This window comes from Spea bombifrons, chromosome 7 (genome assembly GCF_027358695.1).
Source record: "Spea bombifrons isolate aSpeBom1 chromosome 7, aSpeBom1.2.pri, whole genome shotgun sequence".
NCBI classification, from domain to species: Eukaryota; Metazoa; Chordata; class Amphibia; order Anura; family Pelobatidae; genus Spea; species Spea bombifrons.
This window is the reverse complement of record NC_071093.1, coordinates 44,343,026-44,355,387: the sequence shown is the minus strand read 5'-3', so window position 1 is coordinate 44,355,387 and position 12,362 is coordinate 44,343,026. Positions and strand designations below refer to the sequence as shown.

At 42.3% G+C, this 12,362-nt stretch overlaps 1 protein-coding gene across 1 annotated transcript; it reads left to right on the top strand.

Moving 5' to 3' along the window:
* The first annotated feature begins 4,431 nt into the window (after positions 1–4,431).
* On the top strand, positions 4,432–12,076 carry LOC128502269 (melanin-concentrating hormone receptor 1-like). The gene is made up of 2 exons (XM_053472029.1): positions 4,432–4,516; positions 11,043–12,076. The coding sequence occupies exons 1-2, from the start codon at positions 4,432–4,434 to the stop codon at positions 12,074–12,076; spliced, it is 1,119 nt and encodes a 372-aa protein (XP_053328004.1).
* The last annotated feature ends 286 nt before the right edge of the window (positions 12,077–12,362 follow it).

Genomic DNA, 12,362 nt, shown 5'->3' with positions numbered 1-12,362 from the left:
TCCATTCACTCGCCTGAGCTTTGTGTCATCTATCTAAATGCGGACGTTCTTTCTGGCTGCTCTAGAATTTATCATTATAAATGGGATGCTCGCCACGTCAGGGAGCTGCCGAGGGGTTAAACGCGATATAGAATGCCTTTCATTTCTTTTCCAGAAGCAGCTTTAGGGGGCATTTAGGCTATTCTGGGAGTGGAGTTTGCCTTCCGTTTCGTGGGGTGAGACAGAGGCCCTCCTGCGGTGTCCTGACCAGGCTTCCTCCACTGCCACCAGGCCCCAAAGTCTGGTAATGGGCCACAAGGCCCCTATCCCTGGAAATGGGCCACCAGGCCTCAAAAGTCTGGTAAGGGGCAAGAGGCACAATTCCTCAAAAGGGGTCACCAGGCCCCAAGGTCTGGAAAGAAGCCATCAGGCTCCATTTCCTAGGGCCACCAAAGCTTACAATGGTCCAGACATGGTTAGTGGAATACAAGGGCCCAGTCCCATATAGCAGGTCGTAAGGACCAATGAGGGAGTCTGTGCCAAATCAGGGAACCCGGGCCCCCCTGCTTGCCCAGAACCCATACACAGGTACTAGTTGCAGGCCTAGGTAGGACAGTATTAAAGGATTCTCCCATACGGATAACTAAGTGCCTGCCTACAAACACTTTGGATGCTCATGGGCATGGACAAATGGTCCGCCCACGAGGTTCCCTTATCCCACCCATTTACCCACTGATGCTCCTTCCAGTCTTCTCCTGTAACATTTAACTTTAAGGCTATTGCTGTGGTGTTCTGGAATGGAATATATATATATATATTTATATATTTGTGGATTTATTACCTTTTTCTGTGTATGAGAAGCTATAAAACTATTTAAAGAAGGAATCATATTACTCTTTGACATTTACTCAGATGTAGAGCACTTGATTTTTTTATAGCTCAACACAAAGAGAAGCCGACAAGATGGACGTTTCCAAACAGAGAAAGTACAAGAGGGTAATTACCGGTATTTATTTTTTTCTTAAAGTTTAATTGTCTGAGGGGAGCAGCAGGATGTAAAGAAGATTTACTTTACTGAGAGGGTAGTAGATAAGTGGAACAGATTCCTAGCAGACGTGGTAGAGAGGATTCAAACATGCATATGCGTACAAAGTGTTGCAATTAAGAAATGGGCGACAGGTAACTCTGTAACTGCTATAACTACAACTCCCATGATCCCTGGTCACCATCAGACACACAGGCTGAGAGTTATGAGAGTTATTCCAGGTGTAACATCTCAACCTTTAATCAGCAACTGAGAAAACCCGTAATTCTAATAAAAGGCCAAACAAACAAAGTTACCGGCAGCTTGCTGAACCCCGACGCGCTACGAGTGAGTAACGGGGTTCATTTACGGCGGGGTGAGTTGTTTATGTAGACGGATAAGCCGGCGGCTTAATCTGTCGGAAATCTCTTGACGGTAGAATGGCGAGTATGAGTCAGTGGCTCGTGGTCGTGAATGCAGAGCAGGCTGATGCCGTCTCCACAAAGCTCTGCAGCGCTCAGGACGCGATCTCTCCGTCCGCAGGATATCAGAACAACCCGAAGAGCCAACGCAGACACGCGGAACTTTCTCTTATGGATGTCGCACCAAATAAAACCTAGAACCCGCCGGCAGATCGGCCCCATTCGGCCCCCGTCTAGTCACCCATTTCTCCTGCAGTAAAGACTCAAACCTTAATCAGTCGTCGGTCTCGTCTTAGATTCAGGAGCCGTATGTCTATCCCATGCATGTTTAATCCCCTCACTGTATTACCCTCTACCACTTCTGCTGGGAGGCTGTTCTACTTATCTACCACGCACTCTGTAGAGAAACACGTTATGTTGTATGTAGGTAATGTCTGGCCACGGCTCCTCTTGATCCTGTTTGGTTGTCAATCTTAACATTTTGGCTAACATTAACCAAAGATGTTCATTTAAAAAAAGGCAGTTCGGTGGGCTGTGGCTTTGCACTATAGGGTCCATTCATCGCACCCAACAGGATTGTTTTTGGGATCGGGGCATTCCGTAGGTTTAGGAATGGGGTATTAATTGGCAGATGTGTTCAATTCTATGGGGCAGGTGGAACAGCAGCTTTAATGTGGGGAGATTTCTACAAGATGAGAGCGCTGGGGTGCAGAGCGCTGAGACGTAATGTGACATCCGCTGTTTAATGAATAAGCCCCCAAAATTTAAAGGGACACTCCAGCCTAGGACAGTCTAGGGCCGGAGGACTCACTCCCCTCCTGACCCGCCTGGGTCCTACCCGGGTGAAGCTCCGCTTCTCTGAGTCTCCGGGTCCCAAAACTGACGAAGCTTCGGCTTCAGCGCTGCCTCGCGGTACTTCTTGAATTTTATCGATATTGTTTTAAATTAAATGTAAATAAAAGTTACATTACAAAAACACCAGTTTGTCTCTTAGAGAGACGCCCCTCCTAAACTATGATGCGCAACTGCATCATAGTGACATCATAGAGAGCATTTTCCCCGACTTATGCATCCCAAATGTTAGATCTGTCTGAATACCAACTTATTGGGACAGGCAGCGTTATAATTTCAGTAAACGCACCAGAATACGCACCGATAATTTATTATTGCTGTTTATTGACTTATGTAGCGCCGACATGCTCCGCGGTGCTGTACAGTGGGATATCGCACAGTTAAGCTCATATTAAAGCGATTTACTCTTTGTATATAATAAACCAAAAAATCCATATGTCTATTCTGCATAAACTGCTGTTTTTCTAGCGTCTGACCGGTGGTCCGGTCATCCTCGATCTTCACCTCTGCCGGGACAAGGGGCTATGCACCCACTACTCCCACATGTGCTGTCTCAGCTGTTGCCGTAGCGCAGCGAATGTGTGCGACGAGCGTTTTCGTATTCCTGCGGCTGCTGGGCTGTCTGCCCCTATTGGCTGCTCGCGTCTCACGCTGCCCGAGATCAGACAAAACCCCCGATTGTGAGCTCAAGAGCGCTGTGAGACTGGAAGTGTTGCTGGGTTCACACGACCAAACCGGGAGCAGGGGGACCAGCCAGCCGGATCCTCACAAGGTATTCCATTCACTCGACGGGCTCATTCCCATTGAATTAGATCTCGCCGGGAGCCAAGATTGGGGGGGGGGGGCTGATGGGGAGGAAGAAGGGACTTGTATCCTAAAAAGTATCACCCATCCCTGCCTCCTTGGAGCCTCCGGTGTCTTTTCGGGGGCAGAAACCTCATAAAACGCACTGCATGCAAATCCTATTTTTTTAATAGATGAAGAGCATCTGCATTAGCATTAAAAAGAAATATATTTAAGGGTTAAACGTAGAAACTGCCCTGGGTTTTTACCCCACCCCCAGAAGGTGAGGTTTTGAGTCAAGCGTATAGAAAGCATCGGGGGTCTTCTATTTGGTTATAAGGGTCTTTTTTTTAAATGTTTTGCATTTGTGAATTTAAAATTATTATTATTATTATGTGAATGTAGAGTGCTAGCTCTGGGGGAGAGTTATGCCGGCCGTACTTCTTCTTTTTGGAAATGGAGAAAAAAAAATGTAGGGATTTGGTGTTTTTATTTTGGTTTTAAATATAGAAAAATGGAATAATCTGATTTTGATCGTTTCTGCAAATATGCCTCGTTAGATGAAAAATGGAAGGTTAAGCGAGCGCAGCGTATGCACAGATCTGGATTTTTCTGTCTATATTCCATACTTTATATAATGTTATATAGTTCTATAGATTATATTTCTATATTATATATTTATATTATATATAAAATACAGCACTGGGGAATTTAACTCTTTCCTGTTTAACCCTGTGGTGGAGTTTATGCAACAAGACAGATCGTTACAAAAGAACATAATCTAACGCTAGAGGGTCAGAGACAGATGGAACGGGAGGAAGTTTTACTTTACTGAGAGGGTGGTTGATAAGTGGGACAGTCTTCCAGCAGAAGTGGTAGAGGGTAATACAGTGAGGATATTAAACATGCATGGGATAGACATACGGCTCCTGAATCTAAGACGAGACCAACGACTGATTAAGGTTTGAGTCTTTACAGCAGGAGAAATGGGCGACCAGACGGGGGCCGAATAGGGCCGGCAGATGGTATGTGTGTGTGTGCACATATTCACCAATTGGGGATTTTTGGAAGATTTGTGCTTTCCACCCACTGACTTAACTCTACATTATGGGGCAACCACTCCAGCAGGGGGCCGAGCTGGCCCTGTATAATGTATAGTTCAAACGACGAGGCATCTGCCACCGACTTAAAGATGTATTATGGACGGCTGACTTCTTGCAGGAGAAGCTCCATGCGGCTCAGTGCTGGGAACCCTGGAATTTGAAACGTTTACCCGCGGAGAGAACAATAATCAATAATAATGTATATCTATGTTTAGGCGACGATGCCCCTTTAATGCCCCCAATTTCTGCTCTTGCAGATTTTTTGGAGATGGCTGAGCTGTGGAATCCCGTCGCTCTGGGCTTGTGTGATCTGAACGATTCTAATGTGACCGGCACGGGGTCACCGACAGCGGGTAAGAAAACACCCACCAAGTGGGACTTATACGCCTAGAACGCTTAAAGGTACAGACAGACGATCCAATTAAAGGGACAGTACTGCGACATTATAATAAATGCATTACAAAAAGCCCCCCAACTCAGGTATTCAGGACCCCCATGTCACACCTCCCAACATTTATAATGGCCCGTAGAGGGGAATTTTTGTTTTAGGGGGTGTGACAGGGGCATTTAGAAGAAGAATAATGGGGTTTATTCACCCCGTTTAATTTATAAAGCCGTTCCCTGCTGTTTCTATATACATTATCGAGGCTTTTAGGGCTGTAGAACCCTGCGATCCCCTCATACCCAGCAAACATTCTGACCTCCTAGAAAAGAGGGGCATCAGGGGAGGAAAAAAAGGACACAGGGGAAGAAAGAGGAGCACAGGGATTTGGGGAACAAAGAGGGACTGGCCAAACCAAACAGGGACAGATGAGAGGTATCCCATGACTCCCAAGTGCTCAGACACTGTAGAACTGCAAGATGGCCCCGATATAAGAAAAGGGGTTAATCTATAGCCTCAACCCGGCCCCAACCCTTCAGCTGTTAAAAACATGATGCTTTTGTTTGGAGGTGTGGCTGGAGGTAGTAAAGGGGAGGGCAGAAGGCAAGAAGGGGTGGAGTCACCTGTCATCCCTTACCTATAAAGCCACCTTGCAGCACTCATCAAATATACCCTTCTCTGGGGCCATTTAAACCCAGTTTTTATCACCATAAATAAAAACCCCAATGGATTCATCATTTCGCCGTTGGCTTCACCAGGACGGCGCTCGGCCCATTTTTCTTCTAAAGCTGGTCTAATGGATACTTTCGTCTCATAATTGTTTTCATTTCTATTTTTCGGAGTGAATCATAATAGTCGCGTTTAGATGTAAAAGCATCGTCCGTCGCCGGTAACAAAAGCTCTTTTCTAATCCCAGCCCCGGAGTTTGGGTGAATAAAACGATGATCTGATAAACTCTTCATTACGACGGGCGGAATTAGATGATGAGATTAGAATAATGCCTCTTATTCGGCTTCTGAATAATTCTTTCATGCTGAAAATTCAGGTTTTAAGATGTCACGTTACTCCCCCGGTGACTCCGTCAGAGACAGGCGACCTTCGGCAGTTTATTATAAAAAAAAACAACAAAATAAAGCAGGTTTTGGGGGTTTGTGGATTGTGATATGCCCCCCCCCAAAAAAAAGGACCAACTCAGCCCTTCTTGGAGGGGAAACCTACAGAATTAGAGCATTGCAAACCCCCAAACAGTAAATAATGCCCTCTATTACCGTATGGGCGTCATTTTTAGTGTTTCTCCAAGCACTATCGCCCATGAAACCAAAAGTTACAAAAAAAATACACTTTACTTACCTGGGATTAAAGAAATCGGCATTATATAGAGAAATGTACCCCACGTGTTTGGGGCGAGTAAATGGGGTCTAATATTTAAGATCCCAGAGACCCTCAATAGCCAAACTTCCGAACAGTAAAATATGTCCCTGTATTGCTACGTTTAACCCATAAATGAATGCCCACTCACTTTTTTCCAGAAATAATAAAAATCAGTGACAATTCTTGCCAGCTGTCCCCTCGTTTGAACTATACATGATGCAGGGCGAGCTGGGACCATCTTGCTACTTTGTAACGGAGAGGGAATGTTCCCATTTTCACGCCACAAACGATAATTCCTACAGGATTCGCTTTGATCTTATTTTTCTCGACGCTTTTCTAGAATTTCCGGATTTCAGACCCAAATCTTCCCTCGCTGAGCCCGGAGCCCTGACTAGCAGAATGATTGCTCTGTGATCAGCATTCGTTTGGCAGACTCTCCCGGGGGCCGCGTGACTTTAATCACATTTTTTTGCCCAATAAATTACTTAATCCCAGTGCCCAATAAATTGCTTAATCCCAGTGCCCAATAAATTGCTTAAATTTACAGTCATTGATCTTTTAAATTTCTCGCCTTTCAGCTGCGTTCCGAAGCCGTCCCGGAAATTCAAAGTGCCGGAGCGACAATGTTGTAAAAATCACTACATGTGCCCGGTGCCTACCGGCAGAAATGGGGACGGAAAATGTTTTTTTCTTTTTTTTTTTTACTAATTTACATATTTTTGCCCCAGACTTGCAGTGTATCTTTAAACAATGAACAGTCAAGGCGTTGTGCCTACAGTTAATGGCACCCTGGAGTGGTATTTCTTTGGTGCCCCAATAACTAACACACACATACTCACGCTAATAACATACACTCACTCAATTACACATACATAATGCACATATACACACTCTAACCCCCGGGCTCTCCGCTGACACTCTAACACCATACGCTAACACACACTCATGTTAACGCCATACTAACACATACACACGCTAACGCCGTACACATATTACACTGTTGGGGGGTATGATATATTGAACTGTTGGGGGGTATGATATATTGAACTGTTGGGGGGTGTGATATATTGAACTGTTGGGGGGTATGATATATTGAACTGTTGGGGGGTATGATATATTGAACTGTTGGGGGGTATGATATATTGAACTGTTGGGGGGTATGATATATTGAACTGTTGGGGGGTATGATATATTGAACTGTTGGGGGTATGATATATTGAACTGTTGGGGGGTGTGATATATTGAACTGTTGGGGGGTATGATATATTGAACTGTTGGGGGGTATGATATATTGAACTGTTGGGGGGTATGATATATTGAACTGTTGGGGGTATGATATATTGAACTGTTGGGGGGTATGATATATTGAACTGTTGGGGGGTATGATATATTGAACTGTTGGGGGGTATGATATATTGAACTGTTGGGGGGTTCAATTTGGGGGGTAGACAATTTTTAAAATGTTTTTCCCCCAAAAAAATCCAAGCTTATATAAAACTCCAGACATCTCTCATCTGCCACGTCCATGAAACAGGGGAAGCTTAAACCACAAAAGGGTACGGCAAAAATCTTTTTAGCGTTTATTGCAATAATTACCCCGGCCACCCGAACCTGTGAATTATTAAATCCCAGAAATTCCAGAAAAAAAGAATTTAAAAAAAACAAAGAAAAAATTAAATTTATTTCCTCTGAATGCTCACAGCTGGGTATAGATAAAAGCGTTCTAGACGCATGACAGCTATATTCGGCATTCTAATCATGTTACACGCGTGTGTATTCCGTGTCATTTGATGCGGTCTCACTATCAGACTCAGACAGCACTCAATTCTCTTCTTAAAATATTTCTTTATTTTGAGGTTTTAACAAGATTTAAGGATTACGAAAGCGTAGCGCCTGTGAAACATTGTGAAGTTCTGCCAGTAACGGATTTCTTATGAAAACCCCCATTGAATTTTAGTTAAAACGCTCTAATTAATGGAATTCTGTAAAGATTGTGTTTTTTTTTAATGTTATGTAGTAGGTTTTGCTCAGTTAATGAACAGATAATAAAACACGACAGATTCAATTATCCATATAATATAATATCATTATTATAGATCAGAATTATATTATATCATCATTATATCAGAATTATATTCTATCATTATTATATATTATATCAGAATTATATATTATATCATTATTATATATTATATCATAATTATATAATATCATTATTATATATTATATCAGAATTATATTATATCATTATTATATATTATATCAGAATTATATTATATCATTATTATATATTATATCAGAATTATATAATATCATTATTATATATTATATCAGAATTATATTATATCATTATTATATATTATATCAGAATTATATTATATCATTATTATATATTATATCAGAATTATATTCTATCATTATTATATATTATATCAGAATTATATATTATATCATTATTATATATTATATCATAATTATATAATATCATTATTATATATTATATCAGAATTATATTATATCATTATTATATATTATATCAGAATTATATTATATCATTATTATATATTATATCAGAATTATATAATATCATTATTATATATTATATCAGAATTATATTATATCATTATTATATATTATATCAGAATTATATTATATCATTATTATATATTATATCAGAATTATATTATATCATTATTATATATTATATCAGAATTATATTAAATCATTATTATATATTATATCAGAATTATATAATATCATTATTATATATTATATCTGAATTATATTATATTATTGTTATATATTATATCAGAATTATATTATATCATTAAATATTATATCAGAATTATATTATATCATTATTATATATTATATCAGAATTATATTATATCATTTAATATATGCCGTGTCTTTAGGCGATTCGATTGATTTCACTCTGTGGAAGGCCCCTGATCTCACGAGACGCGTATCCACTTCTCGGGCGGCAAATACATGAACAAACCGTATTTAACTCTTACTGCGTTCAGTACTGCGATAAAGAGATTGGGGTCCGACTGCACTCTATGAATGTCAGGGTCTGATCGCACTCTCTGAGTGTCAGGGTTCTGGCCGCACTCTCCGAGTGTCAGGGTACTGGTCGCACTCTCTTAGTGTCCAGGTTCTGGTCCCACTCTCTTAGTGTCCGGGTTCTGGTCGCACTCTCTTAGTGTTGGGATCCTGACCGCACTCTCTGAGTGTCGGGGTCCTGACCGCACTCTCTGAGTGTCGGGGTTCTGACCCCACTCTCTGAGTGTCGGGGTTCTGACCGCACTCTCTTAGTGTCCGGGTTCTGGCTGCACTCTCTGACTGCTTTGGTTAGTGACCCCCCCCCACCCCTGCTCTGCTTTGCAGGGAATTAAAGATGTTGCGTTTTGGTAAAATGCAGTAAACTTTTTATTTGCGGTATGGAAATAAAGTTGTTGATATTTACACTCTTTGCATAATTGTGGAAGTGCTTTGTTGTTGTATTTTTTTTTTTGCATGCTAAGTCGGCTTGCACCAGATAACAAGTTTTTCCACGCCGCCGGCCCTGGTAACTAATTCTGTTTCCATGGAAACCGCTATACTGTATCCCGGCTTATGCAATTTCCCTTGCTGACGACAGGTGACGGCCACACATGCCCTTTTGATACCGGGCTGTCCACTGGTGGGTCAATATAAAACGGGGAGGAAAAAAGGAAACGCAAGGAATACATTTCAAAGAAAATTCCATCTGTTCCAAAATCTGTTCTTTCTGTAGCATTCTCTGTCTTCATAATCCCTTATGCCGTAATAAATCACCAAGACGTTGGTTAAGTGAAGCGAAATGAAACTGGGTCCTGATTTGGGGGCCAGGCCAATTAAGAAGCCTATTCTTTGTCACAATGCCTCTTAGCGAGTTACAGATTGAAAGCTAATTGCGGTTAAACATTCACATCATTCCCATTCAGATCCATTGTGTGTCGGGACTCAGCGCTTCTTTTATGGCGAGGAAACGAGAGAGCTTTTATATCCCAGCATCCCGCAGCTGCAAAGCGACAATAACGCGCGTCGGCCCCCCGCTGCGCTGTGAGGGTGGATTGTCAGAGCCGAGATTAATAAAGAATTATAACGTCGACATATTTTCTTTTATGCTAAACCCCAATATTACTTTCTGCGCTTTAAGGCAGATCTGTCACCCAAATATTAACGCGCCCTAAATAAATGTATGTAATGGCGTTTTCAGATTAAAATAAGCAATATATATATATTAGAACCCCCCTTATGTGTACACAATGGAAGCATCCATATTAACTTCCTGTTCCCGGGATCCGCATGATCGTTTCTCCCCAATAAATGATCTCTTCTCTACGGTTAAGTTGCTGATTGTTGTTGGTTGGTTCGGGCAGCCTTTGGAAGGACGGGGAGGAGAAGGGAGAGAACTTTAGGACAGGAAGTTGATTAGATACAACCTTTGTATAAAGTTTCCTTTATAGACATCCCAACATTTCGAATGACCAAATAAGGACAAGTTTGTTTTAGGGGGTGTGGTTAAAAGTGTGGCTGGAGTGGAGCTGTAGAGTGAGGCACTTAAGTTTAATGTACTGTTTGTACATTGCTGGGGCTTTTAGGGCTGTAGAGCACACTGTGATTCACTCATACTCGGCTATGGTTATCACCCGTCTCAGTTTGCCCAGGATAGTACCGGAAAAAAAAGAGTTAAGCCCCAAGTCCTGGACTTTCCTCCTAGAAACCATCGGGCCGGTGGTGGTCAACATTATGTTTTCAAAACAGAGAGACCACTGGCATATCAACTGCTGTTATTTACAACTCCCATCATGCTCATACACAAATCAGAGCACATGGTCAGAATTACATACAGGGTGACTTTGAGGACTAGGAGATGGGGCAATAAGAGGGATATATTAACCTATGTGCCAGGGGTAGGGTAAAACAATGGAACAATTTGCCTTCTTGTTCTGGGCCCATAGGTCTTATCATTTGCACATGATGTATGCCTATCGGGGTGGGTTAATGAAGAGTAGATACAATTTTACCAACATTTTTTATTGTAATACAGCTGCCCTGTTAGTATGGTCGCTAATTTATTTTATTTTATTTTTTTACAGTTTTTGACGGCAGACAAGACCACAGCAGCATCGTCCTTCCCGTCATCTTCGGAATCATATGCTTGGTTGGGACCATCGGAAACTGCATCGTCATCTACACCATTAACAAAAAGCAAAAGGGCAACCACAACATTGCCGACATCTTCATCGTGAGCTTGTCTGTGACCGACCTTCTCTTCTTGCTCGGAATGCCCTTCCTCATTCACCAATTACTGGGCAATGGCGTGTGGCACTTTGGAGCCACCATGTGCACCATCATCACGGCTCTGGACGCCAACAGTCAGTTTGCCAGCACCTACATCCTCACCGCTATGTCCGTTGACCGATACCTTGCCACCGTCCACCCCATCCGCTCTTCATACGTGAGGACAACTTGCGCGGCCGCCATGGTGATCTTGATGTTGTGCCTTTGTTCCCTGGTCACCATTATCCCCGTATTCATGTACACCCAGCTGATTGAGCTTCCAGATGGCAAGGCCGGCTGTGGTATCATCTTGCCCAATCTCTCCACGGACATTTATTGGTATACCCTCTATCAGTTCTTCTTGGCCTTCGTCATCCCTCTTCTTATAATCTGCATAGTTTATATCAAAATCCAAAAGCACATCTCCTGCGTGGTAGTCCCGTTGCCCCAGAGGAACTTCAGGGCTCGGTCGAAGAAAATCACTAGAATGTCCGTAACCATTTGCTCTGCCTTCTTTATATGCTGGGCACCATATTACATCTTGCAGTTGGTCCACCTCAAAGTGGTACGCCCTACTGTCGCGTTCCTCTACGCCTATAACGTGGCCATCAGCCTTGGCTATGCAAACAGCTGCATCAACCCATTTATATACATCGTGTTGAGTGATACCTTCAAAAGGCACCTAATGAAGGCAGTTTGCCCCGGGCAAAAAGTTTCGAAAAGGCACGCCACCGGTGACGCTAGTCCTTCCGTAAGGATATGTTCCGTGCCAACTCAAGAGACGTCCTTAAGTATGATGTATTCTCATAACATGGATAATTATATTTCGTTATCAGTGTCCGTCTCTTAAGTAGGACCGCTCGAGAATGTTGAAGGACAGACACCTTCTTGCCAAATGGGACTATTTTCTTAAGACACGGTGACAAAAAGACACGGAAACCTATTTTTATACATTGATTGAATCGCGGATGGAGGAAATGTCGCCAACTTCATATGAATTATATATGCAGAGAACAAAAGCTTCAAGAACGAGCGTGCGAGACATACATGGATCGCTGCTACCATGAGAACGCTGGGGTGAAATAAAGATAATAAAGATAATGCCACCCTGTCGACGCAAAAGAATGTGCAATGAA

Excerpts from the sequence above, each read along its gene's own strand:
- LOC128502269 (XM_053472029.1), top strand. The coding sequence starts at position 4,432 with ATGGCTGAGCTGTGGAATCCCGTCGCTCTGGGCTTGTGTGATCTGAAC. Across the intron at positions 4,517-11,042 it reads CACGGGGTCACCGACAGCGG|TTTTTGACGGCAGACAAGAC; the intron begins GTAAGAAAACAC and ends ATTTTTTTACAG.